The sequence below is a fragment of the Telopea speciosissima genome, chromosome 11, assembly GCF_018873765.1.
Source record: "Telopea speciosissima isolate NSW1024214 ecotype Mountain lineage chromosome 11, Tspe_v1, whole genome shotgun sequence".
Classification (NCBI taxonomy): Eukaryota; Viridiplantae; Streptophyta; class Magnoliopsida; order Proteales; family Proteaceae; genus Telopea; species Telopea speciosissima.
This window is the reverse complement of record NC_057926.1, coordinates 38,303,808-38,327,264: the sequence shown is the minus strand read 5'-3', so window position 1 is coordinate 38,327,264 and position 23,457 is coordinate 38,303,808. Positions and strand designations below refer to the sequence as shown.

Here is a 23,457-nt window from a genome sequence, read left to right as displayed (position 1 = left end):
GACTGTTATTATTGGCCACACTTAGCAAAGGATGTTGATCATGTGATCAAACGGTGCCGAGTATGTCAGTTTGCGAAGGAAGGGAAGCAAAATACAGGTTTATAGTCTCCATTACCTGTCCCTCATGCACCATGGGCTGATGTTAGCACGGACTTTGTTCTTGGACTGCCACCTACTAGAGAACGGTATAATTCCATTATGGTTGTTGTTGATCGCTTTTTTAAAATGGCTCACTTTTTGCCATGCCGCAAGACCTTTGATACCTATCAAATTGCCAAGTTGTTCAGGAGGCTTGGGTGGACATTTTGGGAAGGATATGACCATTATTCAGGTGACGGACCGTTATTATTGGCCACACATAGCAAAGGATGTTGATCATGTGATCAAATGGTGCCAGGTATGTTAGCTTGCGAAGGAAGGGAAGCAAAATACAGGTTTGTACTCTCCATTACCTATCCCTCATGCACCATGGGTTGATATTAGCATGGACTTTGTTCTTGGACTGCCACGGTATAATTCCATTAGGGTTGTTGATCGCTTTTCTAAAATGGCTCACTTTTTGCCATGCCGCAAGACCTTTGATGCCTATCAAATTGCCAAGTTGTTCTTCAAAGAAGTAGTGCGAATTCATGGCCTGCTCAGCAGCATTGTATTTGACCATAATGTTAAATTTATGAGTTACTTTTGAAAACTTCGTGGTTGAGAACAAACACAAAGCTCCAGCTCTCCACATCTTTTCATCCACAAACTTACGGGCAAACAGAAGTGGTTAATCGGAGTTTGGGTAATTTACTGAGGTGCTTGGTTCGTGATTATGAGAAGACATGGCCATCTATACTTGATATAGCTGAGTTTGCTTATAACAGCTCCGTGAATTAGACTACCGACCACACTCCTTTTGAGATACTACTTGGAGTTCAACCCCAGCGGCCTATAGACCTTGTTCCATTGCCACCACAAGCACGTATCAACATTGAAGCCGATGAGTTTTTGCGCCATATCACAGAGGTGCATGCTGATGTTTGGCGCTGAATAGCTCTCAACAACGATGTCTACAAGGCTACAACTGATCGTCATCGCCGCCATGTGGAATTTCAGCTAGGGGACATGGTGATGGACTGTGTCAATCCGGAGAGGTTCCAACCAGGAGACAGGAGTCAACACTAAACTCCACCCAAGGTAGATGGGTCCATACAAGGTGTTGAAGCGTGTTGGCCCAAATGCTTATGTACTCGAGTTGCCTGAAGACATGGGTATAAGCAACGTCTTCAATGTGGCTGATTTACACCTTTATGTGGGGCACCACATTGATGATGGTGACACTGAACAATTGCTACGCCTGCCCCAACTTAAGCCGTCTGCAGAAGACATCATTGAAGAGGTTTTGGACGACATGTACAAAACCACTCGTCGTGGCACCGGTTACCATGCCTTTCTCGTCAAATAGAAGGATCACCCACGACATGATAGTACTTGGATACACGCCGATGATTTCAAGAAGCTTGATCTGGACTTTTACGAACGTTATATGGCCTTCACTCATTTGTCGGAGACGAATGTTTTCAAGCCGGGGAGGGTTGATGCAGAACCAAGGGTGTACTCAAGGAAGAAAAAGAAGAAGGCTGCTGCCTACCTTGGCAGCCAGCCACGATTTCTATTCTCCAAATACTGTTGCTTGCATGTTGCTTCAATGAAGCTATTTCCATGGTGTTCGATCTTTGGTGATGGAGCTGGTGTGTGATCCAAGCTGACACCTTGCGGTGGGAAGGTCAGGAGGTTACTCTTTAGTCCTTATTCTCATTCTTTTTCAAGCAATCCAGCCATTAAAAGACATCCCCACTCCAGCTGCTCCCTTGTGCTGTGACTGGTTTTGAACCTTTTTTTCAGTACTTTCTAATTCCATTCTCCCTCTCTCCTGCCCTATCCAGCCATCACTTTTTCTCCATCTTTTGAGCACCTTTTCTCCCATCCTAGAGCTCCACTTGATCCCCTTTTCAGCCCCTTCTGATCTGTTGATTGGCCTCCACAAGAAATCTCCCCAAAACACATTAAATCCCTATTTCCTAGCCTGCTACTCAAATCGGCAGAGAAGAAAAACCTTTTGCAGATTTGTTTGCTTAACCCCTTGTTTTTCCTACTGTCCCAGACTTATCCCTCCACAGTAACCTCACCCTTGAACTAAACCATACCTTATCAAATCATCCCAGCCTTTACAATCGAACTGAACCAATTTTCCCTGATTTCAGATCCTGTTTTGGGATTGGTTGAATTTTCATTCCTGTCCTACATTAGGTGGTTTAAGTCCAACCTTTACCTATCTCACCCTTTGTCTTTGATATTTGGAAAACTAAGGATCTGCATATGGATGTCGTAGAAGGTGTGATGGAATTCGAAAAAGGGGGAGGTACAGTAGCAGAGGGGGACATTAGTTTGAGAAAATTGGGTAAGGTGAAAACGAAAAGGAGTTCATTGTATAGAGAAGGGAGAAGATGACCTGCCAACAGTCCACTCTGATCCTTATCCTGAACCTCATTTCCTTGATTAAGGTAACATTCCATCTTATGCTTTTGAGTTAGATCTTGGAAAAGGAGGTCATTGTGTACAAAAGGGAGAAGACCTGCCAACAATCCTCTTTTATCCTCATCCTGAACCTCATTCCCTTGATTCAGGTAACATTCCATCTTATCCTTTGGGTTAGATCTTTCTAATGCTGTTATAAAAGCCAAATGGTGTACTAATTCTGTGGCCAAGTTTGTTTCTTATGATTCAATATACCCTATAGGTGTTGCATGTTCAGTTGTCTTGTCATCAATCTCTATTCCTAAAACTTTCTATGGCCATAACCGATCCAAAATGGAAGGAAGACGTGTGAGGAGATGAGAGCACTTGAGAAGAATGTTACTTGTGAGTTAGTTAACCTTCTTGAAGGTCAAGTCCCAATAGGCTACAGATGGGTTGTCTCAGTCAAACATCATTTAGATGTCACCATTGAGAAAGATAAGGCTAGGTTGGTGGCTAGAAGATATTGCCAAGTGTATGGAGTTGATTTTTAGGAAGCATTTGCTCTTATGGTCAAACTCCATTCAAAAAGAGTTCTCCTATCCTTAGCAACAAATCAAGATTGGCCCTTTTATCAGTTTGATATGAAGAATGCATTTCCTCCTGGTGGCTTGGAAGAGGAAGTATATATGCAAGTTCCTCATGGCTTCCATAGTTGTCACAACGTTAGGCAACCACAAGCGTTGGAGGGGGCTTGGACGCAAGGCGACACCAACAAGGTGCCTAGGCTCTCGTCTAGGCAAACAAGGTGCTTGGACGCCTAGGCGTCACACATATAGCTTCAAATTTCCCACAGCTAAGAATAGTGTGGCAGCTTAGGAAGGTCCTCTATGGCCTTAAACAGACCCCAAAGGGATGGTTTGAAAGGTTTAGATGGGGGCTATATTAAGGAATGGGTACACTTAGTGTCAAGCAGATCACACCCTGTTTACTAGACAAGGCAATGGTAGGATTACAACCCTAATTCTTTATGTGGACGACATTGTAGTAACTGGGAATGATCAAGAAGTAAAGAGGCTCAAAACTTATTTCGCTCAGCAATTTGAAATAAAAGATCTTGGTGCTTTAAAGTACTTCTTGGGAATTGAAGTATCAAGGTCAAGAAAGGGAATTTATATCTGTAAGAAAAAATGTGTTGGATCTCCTGAAAGAAACAGGGATGTTAAGGTGTAAACCTTCTGACTCTCGAATAAACTCAAATCATAAGCTAGGGGAAGATAGTGGCCATCCTTTGATTGATGCAGGGAGGTATCAAAGGCTTATAGGAAAGTTAATTTACCTCTCTCTCAGTCATCTAGATATTGTCTATGTAGTTGGAGTGGTTACCCAGTTTATGCGTGCTCCTAAATCTGGTCATATGGAAGCTGTATATTGCATTCTCAGGTACTTGAAATCCAGCCCAAGAAAGGGACTATTGTATACAAAACATAACCACTGGAGAATTGAGGCTTACACTTTAACACTAATTGGGCTGGCTCTGTTATTCATAGAAGGTCTACATTGGGGTCCTATACCTTTGTTGGTGGGAACCTAATTACTTGGAGAATCAAGAAATAGTTTGATGTTGTCAGATCAAGTGCTGAAGCAGAATTTAGGGCCGTGGCAAATGGAGTTTGTGAACTCTTATGGTTGAAAAAGTTATTTCAAAACTGGGATTTGAAGTTAATATTTTCCTGAGACTATGCTATGACAATAAGGTTGCTATCAGCATTGCCTACAATCCTGTGCAGCATGATTGGATGAAGCATATTGAAGTTGATCGTCACTTCATGAAGGAGAAAATTGATTCCATGTGTATCTTCACACCCTTGTGTAGACGAGATCAATTGGCGGATATGTCAAACAAAGGGACAAATGTCCTGCTGTTCTATACCCTGTTGAGCAAGTTGTGCTTGGGCATGTACGATATCTACTCCCCTGCTTGAGGGGGGAGTGTTGGAATACTGTTGTGAGGGTATGATGGGAATAATGTGTAATCATATATGCTGATATGTAGGGGCATACTTGTAATTTTAAAACTTAGATTCAATACATAGATTTAAGAGAGGTTGATCACTCTCTAACTCATTTTCCCGAATTCTCTTCATCCCTCTCTTCTCTTCTCCTCCTCCCTTTCTCTCCTCTTTCTGGTTTAACTCGATCAATAGCAACCATAACTTTATTCATAAATACAGAACCAGTGACTGTCGAGTATCCCTTTGTCGACATTGACACATCTCTGGTCAGCATCAAACAAAGTGCATTGGGTGTCAAACTCTTCAGATCTGCTGCATCATCTGCTCTTCTTCACAACTGGGCATTCTTCCTCTTCCACATCAGCAATGCTCCCATTCTCTGATGAGTGTGTTGATCAACTGAATGTGTTGACAACAATGACAACATTCACAACACCTTGCTCAAGTTGTGTGCACTATTTCTATCCCTATGTCAAGTGCATTTAATGTGGGCAGTCTCCCTAGAATTACTCTTAATTTGGATATCTCTTTTTGGAAATATATAAATCATGCGAATTATTCCAGAACTTATCCTACTTTCATCTCCCTCCCTGAAGTTGTACTAATTGCTGGTAATTTGACATGGAGAGTTGGGGAGATTTTGTCAAAATATTTTGAAAGAGACTGCAGAAGTTAGATCAACATTGTGGAGAATGTGGATATTGGATTAAGAAAATTCAAAAACATCTAAAAATAACAAGTAAGCTGGACAAATGACAAGCATTGAAGCTGTCACCAGCAATATGATTTTGTTAATTATCATTCAGATTGAATTATTCCTATATTCTTGCTACATGATATGACTCTTGCCTCATGGTCACTCAATAACTTGTGGAGTTCGAAGCCTGCTTGAAGTCATTTACTCTTTATGAAAAAGGTGACATCAGTCTGCTTCTCCAAAAATTTCCAGTACTGTTTTCTTGGTCATATTTATGATTTCAAGCCACAGTGATATCCTATATCTTTTCCTTGGACATCTTATCCTAGTGGAGTCTTAAAACAGCTAATTCTATAGTGGACGAGTTAGGTAACGAAAGTGTTGGAACCGTTTCCTCTAAAAGGCCGACCTTGTAGGAAAGGGAGGAAACAATATGTATATCATACAGGAGCTCTAACACGGCGGACTATCTAAAGGAGGACACTGGTGGATAAATAATTTTTTAACACCTGCTCGCTCCCAGTGGGACTCGATACCGAGACCCCTGCCTGCTCTGATACCATGTTGGAACCGTTTCCTCTAAAAGGCCGACCTTGTTGGAAAGGGAGGAAACAATATGTATATCATACAGGAGCTCTAACACGGCGGACTATCCAAAGGGGGACACGGGTGGATAAATAATTTTTTAACAGAAAGTTTTGAGAGGGAATTTATTTATCTTGATCCGTATACTACAGCCTTGGCTTTTTTGTTACTTTTTTGTTTTAATGATTCTTTATTTGGTTTCAATACTCTCTGTTAAAATGAAAATATTTGGTTTTGATTGTATAAATGTATACGTATATGTATGTGTTTATGTATGTCTTACCATAACATGAGCTGATTTTATTTTGTTGCGTTTATGGATTCTTATTTTGACATATTCAGAACTAATATTCGTTACTTTTCGTTACTTTTCAAACTAACTCAGTCTGGGTTTACGAACTACAAAGGGCGTGCTTCTCCATGGTCCTCCTGGGACCGGAAAAACGTCTTTGGCTCATTCATGTGCTCGTGATACTGGTGTCAACATTTTCTCTGTAAATGGACCTGAGGTTGTAAGTCAATACTATGGTGAAAGTGAGCAAGCATTGCATGAAGTTTTTGATTCAGCTAGCAAAGCTGCACCTGCTGTGGTCAGATTTCTTTCCCATCATAATGTCAAGAAGCCCTCTTATGTCCTTCCTTTTTATTTCCCTATAATTTGTTTTTAGTATTTGCTATGTAACAATTTGGGGTGTTCATTTTGTTACCTTTTTTTGGGTATATTCTGATTCCGAGTTTTCATATGTGCTATGAGCAAGGTTTAAACTTTAAAGTATCAGTATCAGTATCAGGTATCATATCGGAAGAGTGATTTTAACTTTTAAGAGATGTACAAGATCTTATAGGAGGGACACCAGCTATGCTAAAGATACACATGGAAATGGTCAAGAAACGTATCGATGTGCTTAGGATACATGCAAAAATCAAAATACAGTTTTGAAGTATAAAATATCTTATTATGCAGTATGTAACTATATATCAGTTTGACGCAAGGATTTGAGTCGTTTTTACCCAATCTAGCAATTAAAAAAAAAAAATGAGATGCAACTTTACCTCTTTTCGCCCAAAGCTGCTTCGATCCGTGTTTTGAGCACTATAAATCCACAAAACTTGTTGGAATGGTGAAGATTAGGGTCGTTTTTTATGCTAGATGATTTCCTCCAACTTTTTTTTTTACACCGAATATTATCTGGGACCCGGGGGCGGCCCCTAAACTTTATTAATAAAAGTGGAATTAAAACCAAATACAAGGGGGGGGGGGGGAGGAGGGGACATTGCTGCCTTACTCCAACCCACATGAGCTCAAACTCTCAACCACACAAACAAGGAAAATCCCTAACCCTTACAACAGGAGGAATAAAAAGAACAAAGAAACAAGCACTACCTTTTTCTAAGGACCGGCAAACCAATCTTGTCTTCCTGCAAAATACGCCGAAGCTCCCTTGGAGGTTCTTCCCCCATTTGGAAAACTTTGTTGGCTGCCATTTTGCAAGCAAGATTGGCAAGCCAATCAGCCGCTCTGTTACTTTCCCTAAAAGCAAAGGTAATAGATGACCGAGTGGAGTTACAAATCGTCTGGATTTCCTGAAATCAATACCACCCCTTCCAGAGATTACACTTATTCTGGTTGATCACTCTAACCGTAGAGGCAGAATCAGAATTAACCACAAAATCCTTGATTTCCCTCAACTCAGATTGAAAAGAAAAACATGTTTCCAAGCCTTCGTTGCTCTCAGTTTTGTATCTTACATACGGTTTATGTTTTGCAGGTTTAAAGGAGGTGTATCTTATCTTGTATTGATCCATATCGGGCTGTATCAGTCTCGTATTGGACCGTATCAACCTGTATCGGTTCATATAGGGAAGATACAATTTTTTTGTTTTTGTTTTTATTCTAAAGTATCATATCAGTACCATATCATATTGATAACCCCAACCGTTGTTCTTAGGAGTAAAAAATTTGGGTAACTAGGACAAGTCCTGCAGAAACAGCAAGGAGGTCCAATCTTTTAAAATGCGATTGGAAAGAGCCAAATACGCAGGTGGGCACTTCTGAGGAGGACTTAGTCTGAGAGGGTGGAGGCACTAAAAAACTTTAACCCTAATTAGTGTTTTAGGCTCAAAGTGCTTGTAGCTAAAGAGGGAATTTAGAGTTTTGGTCTGGGGTTTTGAGAACTGGAACCGAAATTAATTAATGGGAATAAACTGAGGTCAGAACTAAGGAAGGTCGACTGAATTGGGATTATGGCAGAACTAGGGTTTGATTGGAGAAAAAATGATATCTTACAAACTAGAGCTTTGATTGAAGCTCTGGCCGAGTGGAGGTCCTGATGGGATGGATTAGTGATCAAAATTTCCGGGAAATTCGGGGTTTAACGAGTGTGGTAGAGCTTGTAATGGATTGTGGCAGAAGAGATCAAGGTAGTGAGTTGGATATGAAAACTGGGTTGCAACAAAGGTTTACTGGTAGGCAATTAGGCATAATTGTCACGGCGTTGCTTAGGTGACTGCCTTGGCATCCAGGCACCTTGACAAACTAGTGTCCCCTTGGTCGCCTTGTTGGTGTTGCCTTGCGCCCAGGCCCCCTCCAATGCCTTGGTTTGCCTAGACGTCGTGACCATAGTTGTCAAGGTGTTGCTCAGGTGACTGCCTTGGCATCTAGGCACCTTGACAACTAGTGTCGCCTTGGTCGCCTAGGCGAGCATTTTGGCCACCTTGCGTCCAGACCCCCTCCAACGCCTTGGCTTGCCCAGACGCCGTGACAACTATGGCCGTGACAACTCTGCTGGTAGGGTTTATGCGGGATGGATGAACAGAGATAACAGGTGAAGTTTCAGGCTAAACAGAGCAGTATAAAGAGAGTAATAGAGAGTTGCAGGTTGCTGAAAACTAACGAAAAACTTAGCATCTGCAATGATTGGAAAGGTTGGTGAAACTGACCTATTGGATGACTATTTGAAAGGAGAATTACAGGACTAAAGAATAGGTGAATAATAGTTGAAAGTTGAAACTCAGCAGAAACTATGAAGAACAAACTCACAGTGAATCCACACTAAGGAATCCACCCTGTTGGCCAAGGAGAATCCTCTCCTGAACTTCACTGTGAATCCACACTATTTAGCAGCAATCAGCAACTTTCATAATCAAAGTCAGTGCTTTACATTGATGCGCCGACCCTTCGTTATAGGAACAGTTCCCGCCTTGTTACTTGGACTCCAACTACAAACTTTCTAAAAAACTATGTACAGAATCTCTTCTAGTCTAGCCTAGAATCTACTAGAAGAAACTTAAACAAGTACTCGAATCCTGTTAACGAGCTTCTAGAACGTGAGCAACAAAAAAGAAACCAAGTTACAAGACCAGAAAATAAAAACCAAGACTGCTAAGATGCTACTGCTGCTGGAAATCTCTAGAAGCTGCTGGAAAGAAGATAAAACAAGGACCAAAAGGGGGATCGATCATCCTGATTTACCATTTCTTCTCCTGCTGCATCAGAGGGAGAGGATAATGACACCCAAGAGAATTTCATGAGGACCAAATTGTAATTTATACAGAAAACAAGGGATGTGTTTGATTATCTCTCAATGAAAAGAAAGAAAAAAAGAAAAAAGAAGGGCATGAGTTTGATTGGATGGAGCATGGATGAGAATTTTGGAAAATAATGAAACCAATTGGACAGTGAAGGATTTTGATCAACATGAAGAAGAAAGTGATGACATGAAGTCAATTAGTTTTCACCTGCTAATTCAACTTGTGATAAAAAAGGTTTGTTAACCACTTGATGTGTTTGGTCATGTGATGAGAGTGATTTGTTGAATTGAGCTGGACCTGAGGTCAAGTGTTTTCTGACTAGCCTAATGTAAACAACCTGACTCAACCTTGAGCTTGTTAGTCTTGGTAAATTATACTTTGCTCCGTTAGGGTTTGAGTTGAGATACTTTGTTGATTCTTGAGCCTCACTTTTAATTTGTTTCCACCTTTATGTTGTATAGTTGTAAAGGCGACAAGACGCCTGCCTAGGCGACCAAGGCGCCCAAGTGTTATTTTTCATTTCCCCTCTTTTCTGACATTATTTAATCTTCTGCAATATATACCTTATATCATAAAAATCAACATTAAGCCACATAAAAAATCGACGCCCACCGGTACCATGAGAGTTGTGAAGCCTTCTTGAAGGAAGTTGCGATCCTATGGTGGACTCTCCTAGCCTCCCGAGGGAGGTTCGACGGGGTTCCCATCTGCGAGTGGAACCTGGTGCGACTAGCAGTCTGGTGTTTAGCTTTGGCCAAACTAGTGTTGCTGCGGGTTCTCTCCATGTAGTGGGCGAAGGGAGTCATGCTTTGGTTGAGGTGGCAAATGCCTTGTCTCCTTAAGCGGATTTTCCGTCGGGTGTGAACTTGGAAGCTGGCCTGGATGAAGCTCCTTCAACCTTGGGTGGTGGTGTGCAATCTTGTGCGTGGGCGTCTCTCTTCGAGGCCCCTCCTTCAGCTCTTCAGGAGATCTCTCTTCAGTTCTCTCAGCCTACCTTGATCGAAGGGAAAAATGTCATTCACTGCACAGTTAATATGGTGAATGAGGAGCTACATCTTTGGAAGAATACTTGTGTGGGTTTCTTTGTGGGTCACAGGCCTGCATTTGAGTATATTAAATCCTTTCTCTCTAGGCTCTGGAAACTCTCTGGTCAGGTTAAAATCAAACTGATCGACAATGGCATCCTTGTGTTCCAATTTAATAGTGAGGAAGATAAATTCAAGGTCTTGGAGGAGGGGCCTTGTACACTTTCGAGCAGGCCATGGGATCCTTCTCTTCCGCTGAAGAAGATGGAGCTATCATCTGTTCCTGTTTGGGTTAGGCTGCTATCTCTCCCCTTCCATCTTTGGACGTCTTCAGCATTGAGCTTGATCGGCAGTGCCATTGGCATCCCTAAGTACTCAAACAGATTCATGTTATCAACGGAGAGGTTATCGTTTGCTCGTATCTGTATCGAGATCCAAGCCTTGGCGGAGCTCCCCAGAGCAGTCACTGTTTTCCCTGAAGGTGCTCCCAATTACGAGCAGGCCATTGAGTATGAGTGGTTGCCACCGAGGTGTGTCTCTTGCTGCTCGTTTGGACACGCGACTGTCCAGTGTTCTAAATCTGCTTCCACTCGTACACTCCCTCGTCGCATTCCTGCCTCAGGCCACCAGAGAGAAGGCATTCATCCTACCTCCCCCCTTATCAACGTTCCTTCTCAAGGCCTGGGGATTCTCCCGCTGCCGGTGCCAGGTCTGAGAGTTGCAGTGAGAGGCTCAGAAAAGTTGACCGTTGAGGGCCTGCAAAGCTCTGCTGCTCCCACCAGCAACCTGGTTGGTGTTGGGCCCGAGATTTCCCTCTGTTTTGCTACTTTGCCTGCCGAGGCAGACAACACTCTGCACTCTTGCTATTCCGGCCAATTGGATGGTCTGCCAACTCTATGAGATGTATCAGGGGCTGCAACCCGAATTGGCTCGACTAACCCTTTTGCTCCCTTACGTTCAAATGGTTTGAAGGTGGATAGTGATGTGTCGGTTGGAGAGGAGGGTGGAACCACTCTTGACATGGCTATGTCTCATAACATAGGAGCAAACGAGACTGGGTTGAAGCAGGCCATCCCTCCTCTGCTGGGCCTGTATTGGGCCTCCCCTCTACATGCAATGGGGAGAGTGAGGCTGTCAATGGTCAGAGTTCTAAGGGAAAGAAAAGAAAGGGTAAGAAAGGAAAAAAAAACAAATAACCGTTGAGGAGGGATCTCTAATACGTGTTCTATGGGATTGTTGGTTAAAGATGGGTTCATGGTTGAGGGAAGCACCATCTATATTGATATTAATGGCCACCACGTTGTGTTGGATGAAGTCGAATCGATGGATACTGAGATGGCCGTGTTGGGTTGTCTGTTGCAAGCTTCACTAACTCATCTGAATCCCCAATCTGAGTTGGCTCAAGAAGTTCCAATTGATATTCTGAATAGGGACGTGGTGACCTCTCCACCTAATGCGGATGATTGTGATTTTGACGTCAATGATAGGGGAGTTTTTAGATCTAATGGGTACCTTTTTGGACCTGGAGAGTCTTTCCTTACCTTCTAAGAATCAAAACGGGAGCTGGTTGATTCCTCCCATTCCTACCTATAATCCTAATGGGAAGAAGGTCAACTTTATATACAGATGATTGGTTATTTGTGTCTGATTATGTCCTTTGTTCCTCTTTGTGTGATTTCCCTTCAGCTTGATTAGGTTGTAGGTTAGCCCGTTGTTTGTTGTGGAGCTTTCTCCTTGTTTTCTTCCATGTTCTTTTCCCCCCTTTTTTGGGGGGGGGGGGGGCGGGATTCTCTAAAAAGGCCGTACCCAGTGCACAAGGCTCCCGCATTTAGCAGGGTCTGGGAAGATTCTCTATGCTTCGTTAATATATTTTTCATTCATCAAAATCAACATTAAGCCACATCAAGCCATCAAATATCAACATTAAGCTGCATCAAGTCATAAAAAATCAACATTAAGCCTCATCAAGTCATTAAAAATCAACATAAAACTAGAAGACAACAGAACTGAAGAAGCAAGCTATTGAAAGTTTAAAACAATCAAAACATACATTTGGTTTATACTTTATTGGAAATGGTCATTGTCCTGGTATACCTAGTCTCACATTTGGTTTATATTGTTCTTGGAAAACATTATCTTGTATATAAGTAAATAAACTGCTTTCGATTTAGAGAAATGTTTTTGTTCCCTAATAAGTTTGACTGGTCAAATGATTTTATTTTTACATGAGACTTTTTTTGTATTAAGTAGAGCACAAAACCAGCTTTCCAACAAATCCAAGATTGCTTAAATCTGATTTATATTGAAGGAGTTATGTTTCGTTCAAACCTTATTTGGTGTGCACGAATGTTGTTTAAAATCGCCCTAAATGGGAAAATTTTTTTTACATCAAAGCAAAAGATTATTTTGCTGCTCTTTTGGTTTTTAGTGATGTTCTATCACAATAAGATTTATGAAATTTTTAGATTTGAGAAAAACCCTAGCATTTGAAAGTTGAAAATCTCCCCTACAACCGAAAATCCAGTTTTTGTTCTTCAACTGGGGAGTTGACTTTTTATTCTTTTGGAATTTGATATTTTAACGATTTTAATTAGATTCATTGGGGGGCGTGTTTGCTTATTTATGAATAATATCATAAGTAAATGGAGAGATATTTACAAAGTCATTTACTTAAATGATGTTTGGCATAAATCAATGCCAAATCTGGTTTGATGCCAATAGAAACATAATAAATGGATTAAAAGAATAATAAAATTACCAATAGAAACGTAATAAATGGAACAAAAGAATAATGAAAAATTAAAACAGCTCCTTGCACTAAGGCGACAATCGCCTAGACTCCAAAAAAAAACCGCTTGGACGCCTAGGCGACGACTTGACAACTATGTTATGATGTCCTAAAATTCATATATTTTGGTATTGGTGGATATATTTTCTGTTTGAGGGTTAGTAGTTCGAAACATTGTAATCGGAGAGATTTTGTTGTTTCTAAGAGCGAAGGGTTTAACCTAACATCACAATCCCTATCATTGCAGTTCTGTCTTCCCTTTTCTGACTTTTTTTGAATTTTCTTGTGAAAGTAACCTGGGTTAGCTTAGTTTCCATCATGTGTATGACTAAGAGTTTGCTGTCTCATAGGTGTTCATTGATGAGTTGGATGCCATTGCTCCTGCACGGAAGGATGGGGGTGAAGAGCTTTCTCAGAGAATTGTTGCAACATTGTTGAATTTGATGGATGGCATTAATAGAACTGCTGGGATACTAATCATAGCCGCCACCAACCGGCCTGATAGTATTGATCCAGCATTGAGGCGGCCTGGGAGGCTTGACAGAGAAATTGAAATTGGTATTGTCTCATTTTCTATTCCGAGTTTGAAGGAGCACTCATTTGTATTAGTTCTTGTGTATATGCACTGTCATGACTGTAGTTTGAATGCTTATCCCTTGCATTCTCATATACATGTTATAGTCAATGTTGCTGTTACTTGTGTATTCTAGGATAATATGAGCAAAATTGAAATTGCAGGTACAATGCACTTGATAGTTGTTTGTTTATTTTCTCTTTGGACTTCTCCAGGAGAAAAAATGCCCTGGCTTGCATGTCTTTATGAAGACAACTATACAAATTATATAAGAAGTATCATAAACATGAAATTAGGGAAGCATTTATTCATCCCAGAGAAGAGCTTCATCGACAAGAAGGTCAGCAAGGCACATAGCCACCTTCGAGGAACCCAAGGTAGAGGGGGCCACAAAGTGCAGGGGAAGTCCATTGCAACCAGCCGTGGGGTTTAAGGGGAACAGAGAGGTCCAGGGGGCAGCCCGAGAAGCGGACTGAGAAGGAGATGATGGAGGGATGGAAGAGGGGGGGAAGAGGAGTGGAAGGAGTACCAGAGGAGGGAGCCAACATGTTGCTAGGGAAGGGGAGTCAAGCAGGAGAAAAGAGTTTCAGGCCTGCCAGAAGCTCCCCAGAAGCTCCGGCAGGGAGAGAGGAGCAGGGGCCCCATTTCAAACCTTCGCTTATTTATGAGTTATGATGGGAATGTTTCCTATTTCTGACTTTAAAAAGAATTCTGAAACCCCTTAACAAGTAAAATCCTAATAATAAATAAATATATTGAATAAGAAAAAAACTAACTTGAAACTCCCCATAGGACTTAGATTATTACTTAAGTAGTAAATTAAGTTAAACTTCTTTCAAAATACCCGGTATGTAATGACTAATCTATCTGAAAAAACACGAGGGCCTACAACTTAAAGAATAGAAATTCCTCTAATTCAATATTATAACCCAATGTATTTTATTACAATTTTCCCACTCCCTAGAATTGACATGGCCTGTGGAGATGTTCCTGAATCATGGATAGATAGTGGGCCCTAGTGTATCACAATCACCAGAAACTAACACCTTTCTTTTTTGGGCTGGTGGAACACCCTGTTTGAATTGTTGGTTTAGAATGATCCAGCATTGAGGCGGCTAGGACAATGACCAATTCCAAGAACATTATAAATCAAATGTATGTTTTGATTGTTTCAAATTCTCAATAGCTTGCTTCTTCAGTTCTGTTGTCTTCTAGTTCTATGTTGATTTTTGATGATATAAGGTATATATTGTACCTTGCTAAATTATGTTAGAAAATAGGGGAAATGAAAAATAACACTTGGGCGCCTTGGTCGCCTAAGCGCATAGGCACCCCTCCATCGCCTTGGGTTGCCTTGCCACCTTGACAACTATGAAGCATCATTCGTAGCTAAACAAAAATATTGAGTCAAAACTTTGGAATTTGCCCTAGGTAGCTAAAACGACGACCATTCGTGTCATTCTTGCCCTTTCTTTCTTTTCTATTTTTCTTTTTGAGTTTTCACCATCGGTTACTGGTCAAGCCACTGGCATGGAATAAGATAAGAATCTCTGGTTTTGAAAAGCCCCACACTTGCTCATTGTCACCGTGATGCAGATCCAAGTACCCGCAAGAAGAAGAAGAAAACGAAGAAGCCCTAAGATTAGGGCCTAGTATTTGGAGCCTTAGTTTATTAATTAGTTTATTCAGCTTTAGTTATTTCCCATACTTAGTTTAATTTTCAGTATTAAATGTAACTTAAGTTGAACCGGTTCAGCCTTGGTTCAATTTAAGTGAATTAATCCTATTGGTTGATAGGTTCTTATTTCCTTTTGGTTACTTAGGAATCTCTTAAGTTTTAGTTTTAATTAAAGTGTTACACCCCTTCCATGATTTATGTGAGGGAGGTATTTAGATTGTATTAGGATTTGGGCCTATGGCCATATTATAAATATTAGAAATCGTGGGAGGCTCCCCCACAGTTCAGATTAAAAATTTTCAGTTTATGCTTGCATGCCATTGCTGCTGCCTTACTCCTTTGTGAGTGTGCCTTGTGGATCTCAAGATGAAGGGATTGGTGGACCTCCAATCGACTCCTTGCATCTGTTAAGATCGGCAGGCCCTCTTCTGTGCTTCAAGCTGCTGCTATTGGATCTCTGCAAATCCAGTAAGTTACTTTTAATATCCTGCAACTATCCTTCTTCTTCTTATCCTCCAGCCTAAGCCTAATTATTCCGAATCGATCCCCGCTAAACCCTAGAATTCCTGTCCAGCCTTATTCCTCCATTAGAATCCATCCAACTTTTAATCACAGCATCCCTGCATCCATCCCTACAGTCGATCCAGGTTGCTGCCCCATTCCTAACACCTAAACCCTAATTCCCCTCGGCCCTATTGAAACCCAAAACCCTAAAATTCTGTCTAGACCTATCTAGCAATCCAAACCCATCCATATCACAGCCGAACCTCCCCCTCACTGCCCTGAAGACTCGACCAGAAAGCCCTTCCCTGAATTCCCATCCTAAACCCTAGTTTCACCTATTTTCCTATTTCTCAAAACCCGAAACTCTAACCCTAATTTTCTGAAATTTAATTTTTTTAATTAAACATCATTCAAACCATCACTGTTAGCTTACCCTAGGCCTGCCTAACTTTACTAAATAAAACCCTACCTCATTACCCTAAGCCTAACCCTACTTCTGACCTAATTCCCCAATTCTGCCCAATCGGCCAGCATATTTGTGAAATCCTGGTTGTTTGGCTCCTAGTAGGTCTCCTACCTATCTAGAACTACCTTACCCCGTCTACTGGTGGAGATGATGATGGTGGTAGTGGGGGTGATAGATTTACATCCCTCTGAGGGGAGTATGACCAGGTGCAGGTGGAGCTGGAACTTGAGCCAAAGCCAGTCCAATTCATAGGAGAGACTCAATTCGATCATGCTACACAAGATGCCGACCATGGTACACGTGCCCCCGCTGTCACACCCCACTCCCTAACACCGGGCAGCGTGACTAGGATACCCCGTATCCCCTACCATTGCTAGGATCTGCCTTTGCAGTACCATCTCTACCAACCCAATAATGTGATCACAGTCAGAGTAATAACGCAAGCAATATAACATAATCATAATATCACCGTGCGGAAACTAGATAAGTGATATCATATGGGTAAGTTGCATCATATTCCAACATCACAAGTTTATCAAAAACCATACTTAAATATATATACAAATATATCGTAATCAAAAGAACAAAATTGTATTTAATTACATCCTAAATGTCAAAATAAAGTTTAATGTTCAAATGGTCTCAAGCCCAATACTATTGTGCCCATAAGCACAAGCCTCACAAGTGCAATCGGGTCCGTGCTCCTTGCTGGGAGCACCCCAAACATCAAATCCGTCATCGTACTGATATGCTGGTTCAGCCTCAACTGGGTCCACCAGACCTGCATCCAGATCTAAAAAGAGAGGACCCTCGAGGGATGAGCTTCACCAAGCCCAGTGAGCAATTAGATCACACAAGCAAGCATAAGTATGTCTATATGATGCTCAATACATACAATGCATGAATGCCTTTATTGATTTCCACCTAACATCACAACTAAGTCCGGGTCTAGTACTACTGTAACACCATAGGCAGCATCCCCGTCATGGCATTTAGTCCGAAATATGGTCGGCACGAGAACTTCTCGACGGGTTTCGCTCGTGGGCTTGCCCGATAGCTAAACCCTTGTTGGTAAGGATCGTAGTACTAGGTACATCACATCCTAACCAGGATACAACTATTGCATGAAAGGGGTACGCATATGATAGGCTAGAGGTCGAGTCCATAGTGCCGAAATAATGGTCTGCCCGGCTATCCTCTTGCCCCCTTTAGCTAACTCATACATTTACAAGAGTACGGCGAATGTGATACCGAAATAACGGTCGCCCGATCACAAACCCGTTTCCATCCTAATGCAACAGTTATCTCTAATGCAAGTTACTTCTACATGTGCAACAAGTAAATACCACATGACGATCCTAAGTCCGACACCCACTCACGACACTTGGATCCCATCATTCACATTCACCTCGTAACCATTATACACATTCTCATCTCATCACATAACCATCATATAATCACCCTCACATTCATGTCTCAACACATAACCAATATCCACATTCACGATTCCACCATAACAGTTCGAGTACAAGCATAGTTCCTAAACATCTAGCATTCATCATGGTAGCATCCTAACATACTACTCCCAGCTAACATATAGAATTCTAAATAGGCATACATAGTGAGTATAACATCATGAGCGTGTTAGGCATAGATCATGCATGAATGGCATTCATAAGGTGCAAATGAGAATCATTCCAAAATTAAGGTCAAGTATCTAATCCACTCACCAAAGTTGTCGTACTAAAAGACCGTAGGTTTCCGTACGCGTGTACGCCCTCACAACAGGTGGGAGTTACCCTGAAAAGTCCAATTACATGTGTACATTAGTTGGGAAGGGGTCCGTAGTCAAACCCTAAGTCAAACATCTTGGACAACATACTTTATGCATGTGCGGTCAATGGTGCGGTCTGTGAGACCCATTGTCCGCACAAGTGCGTTTGTGCAGGCATCAGCCTATTTCTTGCAGATTCCATTCGTGCGGTCGATGGACCATCATCTGCACCTATCGGCCGCACAAACCATTTTGGCTGTTTTTCAGCAATGGTTGGGCTGTGGGTGGTTTTCAATTATGAGACCTACAAGGGATCAATTGGGGGCTTCTCCTAGCATTCTAGAATTGCAATTGACCATGGGTTTATGCCTCAATTAAGGTTCTATACTTGAATTGAATTCTAATCCAAGAAATCCCCAAATTCTAGGTGTATCAATGGGGTTTAATGGTGGTCTAGCCATTGGGCTGGGAATTGACCAATTGGAGATTACAATAGTCATCTCCAGTAACAATTTAAGTAATCCAATCATTAGAATTGAAAAACCCTATGATCTGAGCTAAGATTGATCGTCCTATAACCTAAACCTAAGAGGAATTAATGAAAATAGAGAGGGAAGGGACTGCTCACAATAGGGAATCAATGGAAACAGCAGAAGGGGGTGTAGCTGGGCTGTAATGAGCTCAATCTTCCTCTTCTCCACAAGCTCCTTGGTTGAGCTAAACTTTAGGTTTGCTGGAAAGAAAGTAGAGCTCAGAAATGGTTCAAGAATGGAGTAGGGACAGCAAGCTGATGATCCTCTTCCTTCTTCCTTCTCTTTTCTCCGTCTTCTTCCTTCTTCTTCTTCCTCTTGCTCTCCACGTTTTCTACTCTCTAGGTTTGGGAAATGAGTGAAATGAGAGGGAGATTAGGGTTTTACCAATTATAGAATGGGGGCACTAAGGGCTGTTTGGTTGGGTTGTTCAAAATGACTTAAATGCATTAAGAATTCACTTGGGTTCGATTGGGTACAAGTCTGAGTGTCTAGTGATTAAGATAGGTTAATTAGGTCAAATGCAACTTAGGAACAAAAGGGTCAAGCCCCAGGTTCGAGTAGGTGAAGTCTACACCTCGAGATTCCAATTTCTGGGCAAAATAGCCTGTGCCGTCTGTGTATGCAATCTACCGCAGGACCATCTACATGATCCGCACAGGGCATTTCTTGCTGAATTAAAGTCCAAATGGCACGGGGTTTTCTCCGGGGTGTTCGTACATGCGTGGGCACTTTATCTAGATGGTTAGAAAGGTCCAAACACATGTTTTTTTTGGGTGAATAGAAATTTCATTACCAAAAGAGAGAAGAGAAAAAAGAATTACAGAGGACCCCTTAGGGGAAAAGAAAAAGCCAGCCAGCCTAAGCCTTAGCTAAGGGAGGCCGAAGCAACAAAAGATACATTAGAGAGACCCCAGGAATGAACAATGAGTCTATTCCTAGGGGAGTCTAAACAACTTGAAGGAGGAAATAGAGATAACTTTGCTTTAATTTCAAAAGAAATGGAATCCCAAATCTTCCGGTAAGATCGAGAATTGGAGGTCCATTTCCTGATATTGCGCTCCATCCAAATATGGTTGAGGGTTGCACAAAACGCCATCTTCCCGACCGAATCACATATAGAGGAGCCAGCATAGGTCATATCAATCCAAATTCACTCTCTAGAGAATGGGAGAATTCTTCTATGGGCAGGCCAGCATTTGATTAGAAAACACACATGTTACAAGGTCTAATACTTCCAAATGAATTAAGGTTAAATGCTTACCCCCAGATTTCCGGAAGTTGCCTTGGCATGAAGTCCAGTCACTCCGTTGCCGGTCTTACATGCAAGGTTCATGTTAGTCTAGGTTTAGGTGCGGTTGTAACACCCACGCATTCAAGCTACTCAAGAGACCCACACTGCTAGTTATGACCAAATGCAGAGGGTAGCATGGAGATAGGTGTTATGAGCTTTTCTGGCACACTTGGAGGCCTGAGCCTGGAGGAGAGTAGTGGATATGTTGGGTAGGACAGCAAGGACAATGGCGTGCACCCTCATTTTCCATAAAGGGCTCCATTGACACATATGGTGGGGTATGGTGGTTATGATCAGTATACATCGTCTTCTTCATTCCCCACTGCGTATTAGGGTTAGTTACAGTTTATGGATAGCATCTTCTTATACCCAGCCCCCAGCAACCATATCAGCCCGGTCCACCAAGCAGTTACAGTGGGTCCACATTTGCATAGTCTTCCTGGCCTGGTGATCCATATCCTAGTTGGGTTACCTAGAGTATGTTGATGATGACACATATTAGGCTGCTGTGTTGGACTTCGAGCATTTCTTCAGGCATATCATGACATGTCCGTCTTCTGTGATAGAGTTGTGGGAACGGTTTCGTTTGTGGCAACAATCATTTAGTGGTTTTACTATTAAATGTTTTTTTTTTTCACTCCTAATGCATGTCTGAGTTCTTTTAATTGAATTTTGTGTGTTCTAGTACTAAATTATACGCCGAATATGCTACATTAGAAAAAGTATAGAGCAGGGTATGATGTACACTGGCAAACCTAGGATCCAAAACCAAACTACCATTTTGTTTTGTTCTGTTTTTTTTTTTTCTTTCTAACAATCTATAGGTTTCAATATGTTTAGAGATGCTTAATTAGGGTTTCCCTGAAGCTTCGGCCCAAAATATGACCATTTGACTACCGAAATGATCAAACGAATGCAACAGCCGAAATGTGTAAGGTTTTGATCAAAACATGAAAATTTTCAGTTTTGACCAGGGTCGAAACCGAATTTTCGAACCCTGCTATGGGGTGATATAGGATAAGAGAGAGATTTAAGAAATAGGGCTTAGAGTTATTAGATTTGGTTGAGATTTGCGATGGACTATATAGGACTATTAGCTCGGTGAGATTTGATCATTTGACTTCTCTCACAGCTAGCAGGGTGCTATTTGACAGAGTTGGGTGGTTTCTTCGTAACAGTAAGCTTCTTGATTAAAGAAACAAATTATTTATGATTTGGGCTAAAGGTTTTAGGTTCAGTTGATGGGAACTGAGACCTAGAGGCTTGAGAAATTAGAGAAGAAACTCAATTGTGTCCAGTTGAACATAAGGTTCATAATAAATAATAGTAAGGAGAATTAACAAATTTTTTTCTTGTGTTTGTAAATTGTAAACTGACACATTGCTACACCTATGATCTTTTTAATTCATTAATGAAATTTTATTTTTCCTGCTTCTCTATCCTAGCAAAAAATAAATTAAGCACTGAGCATTGTATATCTCAGTATTCTGATCTTCGGTTGTCTTTGTGGAAGTACATTTATTAATGAAGCTTTAGGTTGAGCCTAATTAGTTTACTTTGTTACATCCTTGCAACTAAAAAAATACAATACTTCTAATTTTCTTTTTGGGGTGTGAAATTTCACTGTCTTACACAATTTATTTTCAGGAGTGCCTTCTCCAAAGCAGCGTTTGGATATTTTACTTATTCTTCTCAGTGAAATGGACCATTCACTTTTAGACATACAAATTCAGCATCTTGCTTCAACCACACATGGATTTGTTGGAGCTGATTTAGCTGCATTTTGCAACGAGGCAGCATTGGCTTGTCTTAGGCGCTATATTAAGTTCAAGAAATCTTGTACTCCTTCCAAAGTAAAACCTGATGATGTGCCTCCGGAGGGATTGAGTCTCTCATATGAAACTTGGTCAGCTGATACACTCGGGAGCTCTGATCTTTCTAAAGGTACAGGGAACCTCTTTTCTACAGAAAATGAAGATTCTGCATCATCATCATCAATTTCGGATCTGATTGTGTCATCAGAGATTTCCAAAGCTTCTCTCTTCTGTTCAACAGTTCAAAACAGTGGGGATGCTTTTCAAAATGTTCTATTGAGTAGTGTTAAGGGTACTTGTGGTATTGAGGAAGAATTTTCACTTAAAGTGGCCTTTGAAGATTTTGAAAAGGCTAAGATGAAAGTGAGGCCCAGTGCGATGCGGGAGGTATGCTTGTTTTCTTTTTGACCCTTTTTCTCTATGTCCATTTGGCCTATATATATGAGTTTCAATTGCATTTTTAATATCAAATTCTTTGCTAGTAAACGTACCTATCCCAAGTGTTGAAAATAGATAAAAACAATAGTCTGGATGTCTTAGGGCTTCAAAGGAGCTACCTTAAGATGTATCAAAAAAGAGTCACGAAGACACCCGGCGCACCTTTAGAAACGTCAATATGTGCAAAAAGACGATTGCCATGCTCATTATTCTCACAGAGAGTCATCAGTTTGCCAACATGAATCCCTTGTATCTGCATTTTTTTTGGGTGAACATAACAATTCATTACCAAAGAAGCGGGAAATAGGGGCTTCTGAGGGGGGAATAGAAGAAAAGAACTAAAGGAGCAGCGCAGGGGCCAGCCGTGCGTGGCAGACAATGAGAGCACGTGTGCTGGCATCTCGGGGATGGGATTTCTGCCTTTCATGGGGGCAGGGCGGTCATTTTGCCCCCACTGTGTCTGGGCGTGGCCTGCACCCCCCTGCACAGAGAACATTTTCCCAAAACTAAAATACAACAATTACTACACCACCCTCTCGTTAGAATGAGTGAGGGAGCCCCCAAGAGGCAAGAATACGCCTATTTCTGGGGGAATCAATACATCTAGAGGGCACCACCGACAATTTGGCCGTGACATCAAAGAGAATAGAGCCCCAAAGCTGATGAAAGGACTAAGAGTTGGAAGACCATCTCCTGAGATTGCGCTCCAACAAAATATGATGGATGGCAACTACAAAGGCAAGTTTGCCCACTCGATCACAAACTGAAGTACCCCCAAAGGTTATTTCCGCCCAAATCCATTCGTGCTGAAAAGGTGGAATTCTTCTACTCTGTGGTCAGAAACTAGCAAGAAGCCCGATCCAAATCCTGGAGGAGAAAGGGCAGCTGAAGAAGAGGTGGTCAACATCTTCAATGGTTTTTCAACAAAGGCAGCATGATGGAGGAACTGGGATGTGCCTTTGGATAAGTAAAGACTGCGTTGGAAGGTAGTAAGAGAGGGCTTGCCAGGAAGTGAAGTTGTGGTGAGGAATAAAGGACTTGAACCAGACCAAATTGCGCCAAGTTACAATTGGGGCACGAGATCTGAGAAGATTCCAAGATGACTTAGAGCTGAATATACCTAAAAGGAAGTAGCCCAAATGACCAAGTCTCTAGATCCAGAAGGTCTTCTGGGGATACTAGAGAGAGTAGACCAAATAGAAGCCAGTTAGTAAAGGAGAGGAAGTCGGTGGGACCCAGTCAGAA

General features: G+C 41.6%; 1 protein-coding gene across 3 annotated transcripts in view; it reads left to right on the top strand.

Annotated features, from left to right (window-relative positions):
- Positions 1–23,457, top strand: part of LOC122646230 (calmodulin-interacting protein 111) — a 49,312-nt gene that overhangs the window by 21,979 nt on the left and 3,876 nt on the right. For all 3 annotated transcript variants that reach the window (XM_043839732.1, XM_043839731.1, XM_043839734.1), the window contains 3 exons: positions 6,182–6,386; positions 13,491–13,698; positions 21,608–22,161. In XM_043839732.1, coding sequence (XP_043695667.1) covers positions 6,182–6,386; positions 13,491–13,698; positions 21,608–22,161 — 967 coding nt within the window. The remainder of the gene's footprint in view (positions 1–6,181; positions 6,387–13,490; positions 13,699–21,607; positions 22,162–23,457) is intronic.